Here is a 17,436-nt window from a genome sequence, read left to right as displayed (position 1 = left end):
AGTAGTAGTAGTAGTAGTAGTAGTAGTATAGTCTTATATTTCCTTTTTTAACATTCCATGAACACTGTCCCGTATTTTCTCTTCTAACCACTCTTCTACCACAAAATCATCCACCTGACTCTTCAAACTACATTCAAAAACACTTGCTCTCTCACTGCTGCTATTTCCCAAAATCACATAATGATTAGTCGGGTACTCCAGGAAGTTTCTCCTGTTCATAGCATAGTAAATTTATTAATCTGTCAATAAAACCATAAAAAAAAAAAATCTTTAAAATCCCGTGTCACTTCAACTAGACCCTTTTAAAAGTAGATGTGGGAGCAAAGGGTTTAAGAAATATGGTTTTTATCTAATCTCCAAGGAAGCGTATTTTGTAACCCCGTTGCTGTGATGGTATTAACTAGGCAAATAATTTGGACCTCGTGGATTTGGCAGAGTCAAAAGTACAAGCAACACACGACGATGTTTGGATTGAAGTTGTGACAGATCATGATGTGTGGACAGTCCTCAAGAGAGATTCACTGCATCACTGAAACTACGTAACGGAACTTATGTATTGACCACTGATGTGAAGTAGAAGAGTAAGTCAAGACAAGTGTTTCGAAATGCTCATGATTTCTGCATGCATTGAGAAAGATGGACAAGGAGACAAAAAAAAAAAAAAAAAAAAATGAGGGAAATTTGTGGACTCTCTCTCTCTCTCTCTCTCTCTCTCTCTCTCTCTCTCTCTCTCTCTCTCTCTCTCTCTCTCTCTCTCTCTCTCTCTCTCTCTCTCTCTCTCTCACCACTCCCGTGCCTGCCTTCTTTCTCACGGTCTTCACACGAGGGCTGCTGCAGGGTTACTGAGCAAGGCACAAACTCCAACACTCAGTCTCGGTGGCGGTAGCGGGACCAGGAGAGGGGAGGAGAAGGCAGGGAGGTGATAGAGACGTGGTGGGGGGAGTTGCCAGTAATTGAAAAAGCAGGAAAGAAGTAAACGATCCTTGTGAGGTGAATTTTCAAGCTCCGTTGGGCAGATTTTTCATGCGAGAGTGGCATAAATGAGATTCTCAAGGTTATAGTCAGGGAATGAGAAGAATTTATAAGTTTAAGATGGACAGTTGTGTTCGAAAAAGAGAATAAGAAGGAGTCGGTGTTGAAATAAAGTCGTATATCAAGAGAAGTTTTGTAAAGAAGGTAAGACGAATTTATGAAGGAGGTTCTTAGCTGAAAATAGGTAGGAATGTTTTAAATAGGGCCTATCACGTGAAGGCCTAAAGGGGTCCCGAAGATTCAAATATTTTCATATGTTCCTATGATTAAATAAATATTGCTGATTTGTTTGGTTGTTATTACTGACTAGGAGGTAAATGAACTCTCAGATCATGCAGAGATATGGAACACACCACGAAGGCAAACTTGAATGAGAGAGAGAGAGAGAGAGAGAGAGAGAGAGAGAGAGAGAGAGAGAGAGAGAGAGAGAGAGAGAGAGAGAGAGAGAGAGAGAGAGAGAGAGAGAGAGAGAGAGAGAGAGAGAGAGAGAGAGAGAGAGAGAGAGAGAGAGAGAGAGAGAACGTGGGGGAAAGAATAAATACTTAGCTACAAGTGAGAGAACCCTTTCATTACTCAAATCTTGACTCCTCAAAAAAAAAAAAAAAAAAAAAATCAGTGATGAATTATATGAAAAAGAATAAATGATCACAAACTGTTTACTTTTTCTAACCCGTCGGAAGTCTGAAGACACAGCAAGGTAACATGAAATGAGTACTTATACTGGTGTGAAGGACAAGGCATAAAATTTAACTCAACGTCATTAGTTTTGTATTTTCAAGACTACATGAGAATTTAACATGCTTTAGTACGAGAAAAATCCGAAAAGTTGCAAGGAATTATGGAAAATGATTGTGCATTAGTGTGAAGTATATAAATAATTTCCATAAACAGACATAGTAATAAGAGTTATTCTTTTTTTTTTTATGTTAGAAGAGAAATCTGGCCAAGGGTAACAAGAACGACTAAACAAAAATGCCCACTTAAATACCAGTTTCCGGGCAGGTCCGAGTGAGTTAGCCAAAAAAAAAAAAAAAAAATCGGATAAATATATTGAAATAAATTATGTATTGTCTAGAGTAACGGAAAATTTAACGTGATTAAAAAGATCGAAAGGATGACAAAGTAAGACAGACTTAGGAAGAATTACAAAGGATGAGAGGACAGAGGAAGACGCGAGGGACTTGAACAACTAAAGGGAGCTCGTACTTAAGACCAACCCTTCACTCCAGGTAAACGACGAAAGGAGAAGTGCAAAAAAAAAAAAAAAAAAAAATCAAAAGTTGTAAAGGATTCTTGGAAAAGAATGATTCGTGGTTGAGGTTTTCATGGTTTTCCCCACGTATATCCTAGTAGGGCAAGCTAGGCGCGTAAGGTTTCGTGCAGCTCTTCATGATTTCACAGAGAAGAGTTCCACGTAAAGATAGAAAAGTGTGTTGGACAGAACTGAACTGAGTCAGGAAATTCCCAGTCACCGCCATGACGTGTTTGACTCAATCGAGTATTCTCAAAATGTTTCGCTCTCTCTTCTAATTTCAAAAGCCATTGAGATAATTGCTTGGGTTTTTCGTGTGTGTGTGTGTGTGTGTGTGTGTGTGTGTGTGTGTGTGTGTGTGTGTGTGTGTGTGTGTGTAGTTGTGGGTGTGGGGTATGTTTTATTGAGTAGTGTAGAATTCTTGTTAATCTATCACTAGAACATCTGTTAATTTATTACTTGTGTTTTTGTTAATATGATACCACAATTATGAAAACATCCTTCGAAACCTTTAATCATCTCATTAATAATCACCCACATGTGATGTGAATCTTAACTGTTTTGTTCTGTTAATATATATACCTTTCTAAATTGTAATTCTCTCTCTCTCTCTCTCTCTCTGCCTACCTACCTATCTATCTATCTATCTATCCCTATATATATATATATATATATATATATATATATATATATATATATATATATATATATATATATATATATATATATATATATATATTTTTTTTTTTTTTTTTTATTATTATTATTACTTATCTATCTATGTTAACTCAGATTTTCCCCACTGTTCTTTATGTCTACGAATAATGTTTGTCATATTCCAGTGCAAATCTACTGCCATTGTTTTCCACTTTTCAGATTACTGCATCAAAACTCTGTCATTCTTTCCCCTTTTATTCATTCTTGGTGTTGCTAGATTTTCTTCATATTGTACTGGCTCATAAAGGTGATAAGATGTGGCTTCTATAAAACAACGAGATAACAGATAAAGGAGAGTCACTCTATCGTTGGTCACCTCTTGTATTACCGGAATTCTGTCTTCCATAACCAGCAATTAATGTTAGGCTCAATCAGTATTATTATCATTCTTAAGTGGTGCCTTCATATCTTTAAGTGCTTTTTTCTTATTGGTCTTTTTCAATATTGCTTTTTTTTCGGAAGAAGAGTGGGAAGGAGGGGCGGCATGAGCAGTGTGTATGTGTTTGTGTGTGCAGAGAGAGAGAGAGAGAGAGAGAGAGAGAGGAGGCAGGAGGGAAAGATGCGCGAGTCCCACAGTGCAGCACAACCTTTGTCGGCTGCCACCATGCTTGTTTCTCTCCGTCTGGTAGTACAAACAAGGGTCGCTGAACGCCATATAAGGCCGCCACCACCTTACTCCTTCCACTACGCACGAGTTCAAGTGACCTCTCTACTTACTCCTAATACGGTCACTCTATCATCGTGTTCATTACTAATATGGCGATTCTAACTTTCATTCACTCCCTGTAGGATGTACTAGGATGTCAGTTTCATCATATTGACATTCAGAACATTGTAAGTTATTTGTTTACATGGACAAAAGCAAAAGAGAGAAAAGAAAGTTAACCATTTGATCAATATATGAATAAGATATCTATTCGTATTCTGACGCCATTTTTTTTTCTCCACAAGATCTATTTTCTAAGGCCACAGATATCATTAGTTGATTTTTTCTTGTTAGACCTTCATAACAGTCATGGAAAGCCTTTAAAAAACACTAAACTTCTAAACAGTAACACTATCACGATATCCTCCCCGGTGTATGATGATGCATACTCCTTGCTAAACTTTCTGTGAGATTATGCCCAGAACACTTTAGAAAACCAATAACTTCCAATACAGCCTGTTAAAGGAGGTCGAGATAAAAGGTTGAAACGTTTGAGAATGTCAGTAAGCCAAAACACCACGCCTCCTCTCAACAAACGTTATCTAACTTTTGTACTAATTGGGGTCCGTATTCTGAAACGCTCTGCTCTCTCGGCAACTATTTTCAAAGGCCACAGAGGAGATTAACCAAATTCTTCTCACGAGTATTTATCCTATTGGTAACAGTTAATAATGTAGAAATTAAGGCAATCTGTCCCTAGAGCCACAAAACACTCAAAACCACCAGCACCACTTCTATCGGTACAACCTGAAAGTAAGTCGTAGGTGCGGCGCATGTGTTTCAAAATACAATGAAAGATATCAGAGTCACATAACCCAGCAATAAAGAGCGCCAGCCCAGTGAGCGTGAAAGAACCAGCGTGTCTGGACTCAGTCACGTAACCTAAATGCAGAAGCACCACAAACGCCACTAACCAGCTTGGCGGCACCGTAATGCACTTACTGAACCCTGCCACCCATGCTGCAGGGCTTCTCTTCTCTTCTTTGTGGCGTTTACTGCTCTCTCTCTCTCTCTCTCTCTCTCGTTCCTCGAGTATTTTCACCTACTTCTGCACATCTTTGTTTAAGTGTTTTGCATTACTGCTGAGAACACAGGAGATGGAGGCTTTTGCTTATTATTATTATTATTTTCTTTTTCATGTTGTTGTTGTTGTTACTCCTGCTGCTGCTGTTGTTGCTGCTATTGTACACACACACACACACACACACTTCACTAGTAGCTACAATCACAATCACACCATCACAACACTTCCTTCCACTCTCACAATTAGGTTCATTGATACACTCGGCTAAAACTGCTCACTTTAATCACTTCTACACGAGTCCTGTGACCACTAGCAGCCATAACACCCAGAGGATCTCAAGCTTTGTTCACTGGAGGAGAACAAATCCCATGCTAACACCAAACATGCTCACCCCAACAACATAACATAATAATGGCAGCTGCAAGAAACCATCAGGCCTATACATGGCAGTCCCTCCATTAAACATACATTGGTACTTAACTCCACCTATCATTTTCATCAATAAAATTTGTCTTATCTTCCTTCAAGACTCCCTCATGACTCACCATTAATGATTACTGAGTCTGTTCCATTTATCTACCACTTTCTATGACAGTTTCTTCCTATTTTTTTTTTTTTACCTGAGTTTTTCCATCATAAACCCATTATTTCTTGTTGTACTTGAATACATACACTGAGAATTATTGTTTAGCTTTACTCAGTCTTACATTTCATAACACCCGGAAGTCCTAAAATTTTATTAAGTGTAGAAGAATAAACCCCACAGCAACAACAAACATTTACAACAGTACTGTTTTCTTATCTAATAGTAAAATGTGAATGGAACTGTATTAAATTCCTGTCTTAGGACAATATCATTTATTAAATGCCTTAAGTGATAAGTTATTAGATGCACTCTTATAAACAACAAATGTCTCGTTAAAGATTTGGTTAATTCACCTGATTGTTCATTTCATCATTACTAAAGCTGGGAGTGTGAATGATGTGCGTATGAGGATGTGGTGCTTTCTTTAGGCCACCATGTGTGGCAACAATTGCTGGCCTGCTGTATAGGTATGTGTTAAAAATGCTTTGCTCTCTCAGCACAATTATTTTCAAAGTTCGTATAGACAATTTCTTGGCTTCTCAAGAGTATTTCTCCTTTAAATAATGCAGAAATCTTGATAATCTGTCACTGGGACCATAAAAATACCTTTGGAAATCCACCTTTCTGAATGGAGTGAAGGTGTGGTGTATACGTGTTTCAGAATATGTATGGTGCTCCTTACCACTATCATCATCTGGCTCAATATCATGATTTTCACTTAAAGAGATGAATGGCTCATGAGTCTGTGCCATTTCCTGCTATTATTGGTGAACTCTTCCCTCATCCTTAACACATCTTCCTATACAAACCATCTCTAGGAGCAACAAACTACAAGTGCCTTTTACAAGGTGTAATATGAATTTATACAAGTTTCTGCAGATACTGACAGAGGTGGAAGTACATGTTGTTCTAAGTGGAAATGTTTTATGCACACATGTCTTTTGAGGTGTTATTTAGTTCTGGCATGAAATTCCAGTGTGACCCAGTGACAGATACAATAGCAGAGTCAGGCAGGTATCCATGGTGGACATTTGCAATTGTGAATAATTCAGTGATGATTTCTACAAGTTTTGGAGCTTTACAGTACCCCATGACAAGACAAGTGACAACACTGATACCAATTACTGATAAACATTACACAGTGACAGTATGAATGTAACAAATAAAATAGTAATAGTCTGTGTCAATCATGCATATCCAGATAAGGAGTGGGAAGGAATGAGACAAGCAGCAAATCAGCTGATTCTTAATTAGATCCCACAGTTTCCTTCCAAGACAACGACAATGAATACACTTAAATATCCCTCAGAATATTAATGTGCATAGAACATTTCCTACTTATAATAACTTTTACTCTCACTTGTGGCAATATCTACAGAAACTCATGTTACACCCTACATACAAGTACATAATACACTCTATTTTGTGTTCTGTATGTAACAAGTCTTCAAAGTAATTACACTAATGAGGAAACTCTAATCTGGTATAAGAAATGCACAAGAAAAAATAAACCAAGGAACTATTTTGACAATATAGAATAAAGTTAATCTTCAGATAGAAAAACTTGACACACAGTTTTGTATTTTCATCACTCAGGTTTATACCAGGTACGAATTTTCCCAACAGACCACATGCCAAACATGCAATGACCCACACTGTATCTTAACATCTCCCCACTTTATTACAGACTTGGCAACATATCTACTCAGGTTTGGATATAAAAAATCAGGTAGAAAGATGCCCTACAACACTTGTACTAATAACAACTCTAGAGGCAGTGATAAGTTGCTTTCATTCACTACTGTACTTTTGTTTAGTAAGACAGATGTAAAGGAAAGGGAGACATCAATTGGATCAAGACTTAAAACACTTAGTCACATATTCTTAAATGGTTAGCTCTCCCATTACAACTGCTTCTCAAATGGCACTGGAATTATTAGTCTGATTTCTTTGCTTTTCCTCTTTTTTCAATTGGAGAAAATTAAGTATTATAAGAAAATGTAAAGGAAATACAACACTCCTCCTTCACGCAATTCTAAATACACCTAATTCTCAATTCCAATTATCTTTTTAGACCTTTTTAGGGAATGAAATCTCAGTAGGTCCTTTTTTTATTATTTCTTCTGTTGTCCTTAGCCAGAATTCCTCTGTACTGAGAGAGAGAGAGAGAGAGAGAGAGAGAGAGAGAGAGAGAGAGAGAGAGAGAGAGAGAGAGAGAGAGAGAGAGAGAGAGAGAGAGATAGCAAAAATACCCTAATATTAGTTCTAGTCCTCGTATCATGAAAATATCCCTGTGACCACCCATCATCCTGGGCTTTGAACCTGACAAACCTCCATTTAAATAAAGCTCACAACTAACCAAGAGTAAAGATTATTCATTCTGGTTACTATCTGGTGGTTTTATACAGCTTCAGAAACTTATGTGGGGATTGAAATAGTGAAGACTGTGGCCATTAATCTTCTGACCTTCATAAAGCCTTCCTAATGTGAATAAAATCCTCTAATCATATCCAAAAATCATGGTAAAAATGCATTCCAGTACTGAAGGTGTTAAAGCTCTCGATTCCATAAAGGTAAAGACTATAAACAAAGTATCAGAATATATACAGGTAAGCACTCTAGGCCTTGAGATTGTCCTTCACATGCAGGGGAATCTTGGCCAGGAAGGCTTGGTGGTCCTGTCCCATGGCTGAGGCAAGCACTCCTGTGGAATTCCTGGGGAGGAGACAATGTGCCCTTACTTTGAGAGAGAGAGAGAGAGAGAGAGAGAGAGAGAGAGAGAGAGAGAGAGAGAGAGAGAGAGAGAGAGAGAGAGAGAGAGAGAGAGAGAGAGAGAGAGAGAGAGACTACTACTACTACTACTACTACTACTACTACTACTACTACTACTACTACTTCTACTTACTGTTTGAAACTGACCATTATCACCACAAAGTTAATATAAATACAATACGCATATCATCGAGTATGCTCATTAAGCACAAGGCTTTCTTTTTCCTCTCACCTATACTCTGTCCAACTCTCTAATACAAGAGTTAACCAGTACTCTCAATCATTCATACCTTTTTCTGGTAAACTCTGGAACTCCCTACCTGCTTCTGTATTTCTAACTGCGTATGATTTGACTTCATTTAAGAGGGAAGTTTCAAGAGATTTATCCATTTCTTCTTTTCTTTTTTTTTTTTTTTTGGGGGGCGGCTAACTCTTTCAGACCTGCAAGGGGACTGGCATCTTAGTGGGTCTTTTTTTTTGTCTTTCTTATTTTATGTTGCCCTTTGCCAGCCTTCCCCTCTGACATAAAAAAAAAAAAAAAAAAAAATAGTAACATTTCTATATGGGGTCCAACATCAAACTCCTTCCAACATACCTGTGTGCTACGGTGGCATGGTATGGGATTGGGTTGCCCTTGATGTCAGTGAGGACGCCCCCAGCTGCCTCCAGTATGGCCTGAGGAGCACAGGTGTCCCACTTCTTGCACCCAGGGCTAGCAAACACATACACGTGTGCCTTGCCCTCCAGCAGCAACATCACCTGGTAGTGTGGGTGTTGAAAAGTGGGAATGACTCAATTTATGTTAGCTTGAGTATTTCTTTAATATATAGTAGAGATGAATATTTGTGTGTTAATAATTTGAGTATTTCTTTAATTGTACAGCACAGGAAGTCAATATGTGTGATGATGACTGGAGTATTTCTTCAAATGTACAGTGGAGGAAGTCATTGAATATTTGTGTGTTGGTAATTTGTGTGTTGGTAACTTGAGTATTTCTTTTATATAATTGAATATTTGTGTGTTAATAAGTTCAGTATTTTCTTTTGGTGTATAGTTGTGAAAATCCCCAAGTATTCTTTCATCTATTTGTGCAGTATTTATTCACCAACACTGGGTTACTCTTCCTCTTTATATTCTGTCTTGCACCTCCATATCCATCACTTTACCTCTGTTATTCTCCTTTTCAATCAGTAATAGTAAAATTTCTTATATGACCATACAACTCTCATCTTAACAACTTTCACCAGCACTTACTGGAAAAACAATGAATTTTCAAGGATATTTTCATGAAACTACTGAAAATTTAACAGCTTTGCACTGTCACTGAGAAAAATAGACATGAAAACTTAACTAAATGATGACATAAGAACATAAAAAAAATAAGGAAAGCCACAAGAAGCCACCAGACCTACAAGTGGCAGTCCTTGTATACAGTTATATCTGTAACCTTTAAAAAATTAGTCCTTAAGAGAAAAACAATCATGAGAATCAAACTAATCTTCTCTGCAATCTTAAAAAATATTTAACGAGAGAAAACATTAAAGAATAAAAGCTCATGTCCAGCTCACCTTGTGTCCTGCACCTCCCACCCTAAGGACCTCTGTGGGACTGACGGCAGCAACAGCATCATTCACTGTGGAGGAGGAGTGGGAGCGTGTTGTGGTGACAATGACCTTCCCTTCAGGAGGTGCCACGATGGGCATGCCCCCCACACTGCCACCCACAATGCCCCAGATGGTGCGGCCAAGCTCAGCCCTGAAGAACAGATAAGGTACAGTATAGTTCAGCTGCTGAAACATAACACACCTGCATTCACTAATTACAAAACAGCTGGTGTGGCCAAACTCATCCCTGAAGCACAGAGCCAGTTCACCTGCTACAATAGAACACCACTGCATGAGGTACAGTATACAGTGCTACCACACTTCCATCTACACTAATCCACACCAAAAGTTAGGAACCCGCTACAGCAGATGGAGAAGTAAGATGACACACAAGTTGTCATCCTCAATAGTTGCACAAATATTCACTTAACCTAACCAAACCTAAACTTAACCGAACCTAATCACACTATGGATTCTAATAGCAGGATAAAGAAAATGACCAAAGCAATGTCAAGGCACACATAAATTGTCATCCCAGCAGTGGTCCAAACATTTACCTAACCTGACCTCACCTCACTATGGATTCTAGCAGCAAGATAAAAGACAATGACCAAAGCAATGAAAAGACACACACAAGTTGTCATCTCCAGCAAAGATCCAAATATTTACTTAATATAACCTAATCTAACCTCACCTCACCTCACCCTGGGTTCTGGTAGTAAAATAACAACAATGACCAAAGCAATGATAATACACACAAGTTCTCATCCTCAAGATTGATTTGAATATTTATCTAACCTATTCTAACCTAAGCTCACCCTGGGTTCTGGTAGTTGTAGTAGGGCTGGTGGATCACGCCGCCCACAGCTTTCCCTCCTGATGCTATGCCGATGAGCACCGTGACATGATCCAGAAGACCTGTAGGAGACAGACAGTGTTACTCCACCACTGCACCTATGTATGTATGAAATCTCTGTTAGCAACCACAAAAACACAGGATGAAAGGGAATATGTATTGCAATTTTTAGGCATTATGTTATCAAGAGGTGGCTGTAGAATGGAAAGAAGTGTCCCTGAGTGGTTAGTGATTAAGAGTGGTTAGTGATTCAGAAGAGTGGTTAGTGATTCAGAAGTGGTTAGTGATTCAGAAGTGGTTAGTGATTCAGAGTGGTTAGTGATTACGAGTGGTTAATGATTTAGAGTGGTTAGTGATTCAGAAGTGGTTAGTGATTTAGAGTGGTTAGTGATTCAGAAGTGGTTAGTGATTCAGAGTGGTTAGTGATTCAGAAGAGTGGTTAGTGATTCAGAGTGGTTAGTGATTCAGAAGTGGTTAGTGACTCAGAAGTGTCAATTAGCAGTGACTGAGTTAATACAGTGATGGTACGTTTGTAAAGTGACTGAATTAATATGGTGATGGTAGGTTTGTAAAGTGATTATCATGATTTATTGCTTTGCACTTTGTAGTAACCTGACAATTTTATGTATATGGGTTTTATATCATGTTCTTAGGTGTTTGTTTACTATTTTCTTTTATGGTATGTTTTGTTAGTTCAATAAAGCCTAGAAAGAAATATCCAATCCTCTCATTCAACCACACACTTTACACATCAAGTTTTAATTACATGAAGTACAGTAAATACGAAACTTCTCTGCAAATTGAGTATTAGTGTAGTTCATGAAATACACCAAATTGTTAAGTAAATAGTTAATATAATTTCTTCATGAACAAAATCAAATTGTTCATTAAGTGCAATAAAAATAGCAAACTGTACGTAAATATCTGTTTCATATTTCTATACTAGAAATTTGAATGATGGTTTAGTTAAAGAAATACAGCAAATTGTAGGTAACAGTAGCCATCTCATGCAAAACAAAAAAATGTGAGTGCACACAGAAAAAAAACCACTACATCTTTATGGAGAAAAAAAAATAAATAAATAAATAAATCACTGGATATCCTGATTAAAAAACAACACAGGTAACCAAACTCAACTATTGCCTAACCTAATAAAAAAAGTTTTAACACTCAAAATACAAACACTAATGAAACAACAAAATACACAATTACAAAACATTAAAAAATACACACAATAAGAAAATAATAACTAAACAACATTTTCAACCTGGGAAGACAATTACCACTAACAAAAATAGCACGTAACTAAGAGGAAGAAGGAAAGGAAGAAGAAAAAATGCAAGAAAAACAATAACCAAACTTATCCTATTTTTTTTACTTAGGAAGACAATTACCAAATAAATAAATAAATAAATAAATAAAACAATCTTGCTAAGGTGAAGAGTTATGGCAGGGAGGAAGGGAAGGTGATGTGGTGGTGGGGTGCAGGGGAGGGCCAGGCAAGGCTTAGCAGATGTCTTAACTAACTTTCACACGACAGTCCAAGAGTCTTACAAACCCCCAGGTGGCCACTGATCCGACACTCATGGGCTTGCAGGGCAGCAGGGAGAGACTCTCATTAGGTTTAATAACATGTGAATGGATTGCTGAAACAGAGTGAGATGAGATGGATTGCTAACTGTGCTGGTGAGAATTAAACACTAACTAATGGAATGGAGTGCTGATTAACCCCTTCAATACAATGATGCATTTCCATATTCATTCTGGTTACTATTTAGTGATTTTATACAGCTTCAGAAACTCATGTGGGGGATTAAAATAGTGAAGACTGTGGCCATTAATCTTCTGACCTCCATAGACCCTTCCTAATGTCAATAAAATTACCTAATTGTACACAAAACACAAGGTAAAAATGTGTCCCATTACTGAAGGGGTTAAGGTGATGAAAATTAAACATTATAACAGTAGAAATACAAAGCATTCACTAAGGTGACTCCATATGATTTGATTGAGTCTCATGAGAAACTTGAGGCAAACATGTGAAACTAACTCAAGGGAATTCTGAATGGCTTTAATTTTTTTCACTCTGAAATGAGACAATTATCACCTCCATATGTAATGTATAAAATCATTATAACCATCTGCAAGAAAGTTATGGCTCAAATGAAAAGATTCTGCAATTTCTACCTAGTTTAAAGATTGAGTATGGCTGTAAAACAAGTGAAGATATCTCAGAGCGGTTGCTAATGAGAGAGAAGGTGTACCAAGTGGCAATCAAAGTAGTAACTGTCCTATCAGTACAAAACATCAACTCTATGAAACTCTACCAATAAAATAACACACAACCATGAATCACAAAGCAACCACACTCCACATCCTAACAAAAGCTACCACGACCATAACACACATACTAGTCAGTGAAATAGATAACTGTCATACCAATACTTAACATCAACCTCATAATACTTACCAATAAAATACCACACAACCACAAATCACCAAGTAACCAAGCTCCACATGTCAAGTCACACAACATACATTGATCTTAGTAAAATTGTGACTCTCTTTCTGCTGGTACAAAAAAAACCCTAAAAAAACAGTATCAGTCACAAAAATAACCTCCACATCAATAAAGTCATTCCAGTCACTGTAAATGAAATGAGAGCCTGAGAGTGACAGAGACCAGGGATACAAGGTTCAAGAGGCACCAGGCAGCTCCCCTTACCTTGTGTGTACTCAGCAGTGCCATCCAGAGGGTCCACCCATATCACAAGCTGCAGCAACAGTGAAGTGGTCAGCAAATATATCATAGTGTGGAAAAAAATACATTAATGATCTATTCACTGCATAAACAATGAAATAAGTAGTCAGCAAAAACAATGAATAGGTTAGAGAATTACATAAAATCTCTAATTATAATTACTACAAAAATATATACATACAGTATCTCCATCTATAACGGGAGTATAGTCACGTCTCAGGTTGTCAGTTTCATTACTTCCATAACATAGCTCGTATCATGAAACACTTGTATCTCAAAATTAATTTCCCCATTTAAAATAATGGAAATCCAAGTAATTCAAAGAGTTTGCAAAGCAGTGACAAGATTAGCTAAATATTTAAATCTTTTAATAATAATAGCAAATGATTATAACTATCTTTTCATCAACAAGTTGAAAGGTTCACCTCCTCCTCTGCTACTGTGGTGAGCTGTGGGGGACAGTTGATGCTACTGATACTGCTGCTGCTGCTGCTGTCACTAGAGGGGTCAAACACTTGACCACTAAGGTCATTCACCTCATCCTCGCCCTCCTCCCCTGCAGAAAAATTACTACATAAATCAAGCAGTCCACCAGCACTGCAGGCCAAAACACATGCAAAATGCATAACAGAAAACATTATAAAAAACCTAATTAAAATCATGGAATAAGGAAGCATGAACAATTCTAAATGCTCATGCTTAGATTAAAATCAACCAAATAGCACAATGACACTACACACTACAGGCCAAGATATAAGACAAAATGTATAATAAAAACATAATAAAACTTAAATTAAATTGAAGAATAAAACAATGCAAATTATCTTAAATCTCAACAATATGAACTTACCTGTTGGAAAGGAAACACAAAAACATTTAAATTTACACTAACACTAAACATTATACATACTTTCCATTACAATTAATACAAGTCTCTCATCATATCATTAATCTCTTCCTAAAAGACAATAATTATCCAAAAAGAATAGCATCCCAGTTACTACCACCACCACCTCTATTACCCTGCCAACACCCAGTTACCTAATCTCCTCATAAAGACAAGGGTAACTCCGAACAGAGTTGAGCATAGCATACCACGCACCACCACCACCACCACCCTAAGATCCCCCTCAAGTAGTTCATCCAATTAATTTCTTCCTAAAAACAACAACAATGCCCAGTAAAGTAATGAACAACATAGCAGACACCACCACAGCCACCACCACCACCACCACCAAGACCACCACCACCAGAGGCACACCACACTCACCAATGATGGTTGATTTAGGGAAGCATTTCTGGAGGGAGGTGATGATGCTGCGCTGGGCTGCCCGGTCTGCCTCAGTCTGCAGGTCTTGTGCACTCTGGGGACAACATTCAAGTCATAGAAGTCTTTGCTGCTCATCTCCTTATCTTTGAAGCAAGTGGTTTTAATCTTTCAATGCTCAACTCCCTTTTTTTTTATGTAACAAGAAAATCTGACCAAGGGCAACAAAAACATTTAAACAAAAGGGCCATTTAGATGCCAGTCCCCAAACATGTCCAAGAAAATTAGCCAAAAGAATGGGACAAATGTCTTGAAATCTCCCTCTTAAATGAGTTCAGGTCATAGAAAGATGGAAATATAGAAGCATACATCACCATAATTACAGTCATCTATTCAATCACAGATAAACTGAGAGAGGGAAAAAATATCTTGACATTTCTTTCTATTCAAAAAGAAAATAATACAATAAAACTAATATGCATAAGACAAACTAAGCAAATGAATATGATACACCAAAAAAATATAACATAACAATAGTGCAAGTAAAGACAAATAATACTTGAATATTTTTAGCTGATTTCTCCAAAATGCTCAACACTCAAATACCAAAGCTCTAGAACTCCCTACCTGCTTCTGTGTCTCCATCCTCCTTTGACCTGAGCTCATCTAAGAGGAAAGGTTTCAAACATTTATCCCATTCTTTTGGCTAACTCTCTTGGACCTGTTCGGGGACTGACATCTAAGTGGGCCTTTTTATTTAGTTATTTTTCTTGTCCTTGGCCAGATTTCTCCTCTTATATAGAAAAAAAAAAAAAAAAATTCAACTAGATGAAACAACAAATCCTTACTTCCTTCTCCACAATGCCCAGCTCCCCCTTCTTCATGATATCCCTTATGATCCTGCCGGCATTGTTAGCGATGGCCACTGAGTACCCCACCACCCGGGAGAGCAGGGGAATGGTGTTAGCTGCCACAGACATGTCCTCAGGAACACGTGAGGTGTGCACTGCCTTTGAAGTCTTCCTGCTGAGAGAAAATTTTTAGCTTTATACTTGGATAGTTTTTCTATTCTTCTTTAGAATTCTGATGATTGGAAAATGCAAACTAACTTTTTTTTCACGTAAGAGAGGAATTCTGGCTAACTGCAACAAAGATAATTAAGCAAAAAACAGTCCCCAAGAAAGTCAGAGAAAGGTAGCCAAACGAATGGGCTAAATTTCTTGAAACCTCTCTCTTAAATAAGTTCAGATCATAGAAATAATAATAAAATAATAAAAGCAGACTGTCATCAAGGTAAGAAATCATGGTAAGTACATGGAATAATCAGCAAAGGAGGAGGTACGGCTCATTCAGTAAAGTTTTGGGTTAAAAGAATTATTTTAGATCCCTACAAGTAAAGGAGCATAATAATTCAATTTAATGTTTTTATGTAAAACGGGAAATATGGCAAAAGTCAACAAAAGAAAAAAAAAGTAAAAATAAACAAACAAAAAGATCTCTTAGATACCAATTCTCCAATAGAATCAAGAGAGATAGCCAAAAGAATGTGATAAATGTCTTGAAACCTTCCTCTTCCATGAGTTAAGATTGTATGAAGAAAGAAATACAGAAGCAGGTAGGGAGTTTCAGAGCTTACTATTAAGTCTCCTCACTGACTCAGCCCTAAGGTGGATCTGGCTGAAAGGTGTGTAGCTTGTCAAGAAATGGCTGAAGCATGACAGGTGAAAACACACATTCTAACTTTCTCCTCCTAGAGTGTGACAAGTGTGTGCAAACTGTCTAGCTTTGTAGGATGTTGATGAAGCTTTCCTCTGCGCATTGCTTCAAATACAAGTCATGTCAACAAATCTCTGGCCTGTAATATATTAGCACATACAAAAATAAAATAATAAAATACAATAAATAAAAGACAGAGAAAGCATTGTAACAGAAATAAACCAAAAAAATCACTGCATGAGATCACAGAACAAAACAATAAAAGACCTAAGAAGCGATAAAATGCCGATCTCACACACACATACACACACACAAAGGAAGACAACAACAATCAACTTGCATTAAAAAATCATATCTATTACCTTGAACTAATGAGATAATACAGCAAAGATCATGCCAGAGAGTATCTGACAGGTAACACGTCAAGACACTATATATACACAATACAACTGATCACGGTTCGTCTATCATCTTTAATTAATGACAAAGATACACCGAGCTGGGAAATCACTTGTGAGGGAGATGAGAAATTACTGTCTCGCATTTCTAGTGGCATGAGTTTAATAGTGAATCATTGTACTTGTCAAATGCACGATAGAACACAACTATCACCTTTAATTGATAACATAAATAACACATAACCGGCACTCACTTGCACTGGAATCAAAGAATTAATGAAGTACCCCGTTACGCGTTTGTCTTTCGTATTCCACTAGTAAATGAAAGTGAAAGCTGCCTCGCCTCTCAGCACGCTATCACACACTCAACACTTGTGCCAGTCACCATGACCAGAACGGTAATTGGTAGTAATAATTGTGACGCCGCTAGTCTGTCAGCTGTTTGTTGTTATGTTGTCAGCTGATGGGCCACTAATAAACATCAAACATTTCACCATAAATTGTTTACCATAGATTGATAAATAGATATTAAAACTAATAAAAAGGCTCTTTAAACTCTAAAAATATATTATTGTAAGAAATTACACAACAGTATAGAATATTGATATAAGAAAAATATCTATAAGTTGAGCTGAATCTATGACTACACTGATGACATTACCTCCAACAGTCATTCCAGCAATAAACAATAAATATACCGTCTTAAACCACGCATCATCTAGCATCAACTTAACATAAAACAAAT

At 37.3% G+C, this 17,436-nt stretch overlaps 2 protein-coding genes across 5 annotated transcripts in view; both read right to left on the bottom strand.

Annotated features, from left to right (window-relative positions):
- The window catches only part of LOC123507841, a 13,807-nt gene extending 12,924 nt beyond the window's left edge, over nucleotides 1-883 (bottom strand). Inside the window, exon 1 of one of the 2 annotated variants that reach the window (XM_045261097.1) lies at nucleotides 786-883. The gene's annotated coding sequence lies outside the window, so the exon portion shown is untranslated. The remainder of the gene's footprint in view (nucleotides 1-785) is intronic. The other variant, XM_045261099.1, reaches the window with a different exon arrangement.
- Nucleotides 884-4,996: 4,113 nt separating this feature from the next.
- Nucleotides 4,997-17,150, bottom strand: LOC123507625 (3'(2'),5'-bisphosphate nucleotidase 1-like). Of its 3 annotated transcripts, none has more exons than XM_045260651.1 (10): nucleotides 16,946-17,150; nucleotides 15,426-15,600; nucleotides 14,581-14,674; nucleotides 13,736-13,866; nucleotides 13,275-13,323; nucleotides 12,077-12,139; nucleotides 10,512-10,611; nucleotides 9,658-9,844; nucleotides 8,685-8,848; nucleotides 4,997-8,032 (listed from the first exon to the last, which is right to left on the bottom strand). In XM_045260651.1, exons 2-10 carry the CDS (start codon nucleotides 15,555-15,557, stop codon nucleotides 7,936-7,938), a joined length of 1,017 nt encoding a protein of 338 aa, XP_045116586.1. In that variant the 5' UTR covers nucleotides 15,558-15,600; nucleotides 16,946-17,150; the 3' UTR covers nucleotides 4,997-7,935. The 3 variants fall into 3 exon arrangements, with proteins under 3 accessions (XP_045116586.1, XP_045116585.1, XP_045116587.1); XM_045260650.1 differs by having other exon boundaries at nucleotides 15,426-15,603; nucleotides 16,946-17,149; XM_045260652.1 differs by lacking the exon at nucleotides 12,077-12,139 and having other exon boundaries at nucleotides 15,426-15,603; nucleotides 16,946-17,147.
- Nucleotides 17,151-17,436: the final 286 nt, after the last annotated feature.

This window comes from Portunus trituberculatus, chromosome 23 (assembly GCF_017591435.1).
Source record: "Portunus trituberculatus isolate SZX2019 chromosome 23, ASM1759143v1, whole genome shotgun sequence".
NCBI classification, from domain to species: Eukaryota; Metazoa; Arthropoda; class Malacostraca; order Decapoda; family Portunidae; genus Portunus; species Portunus trituberculatus.
This window is presented reverse-complemented; position numbering and strand designations above follow the sequence as displayed.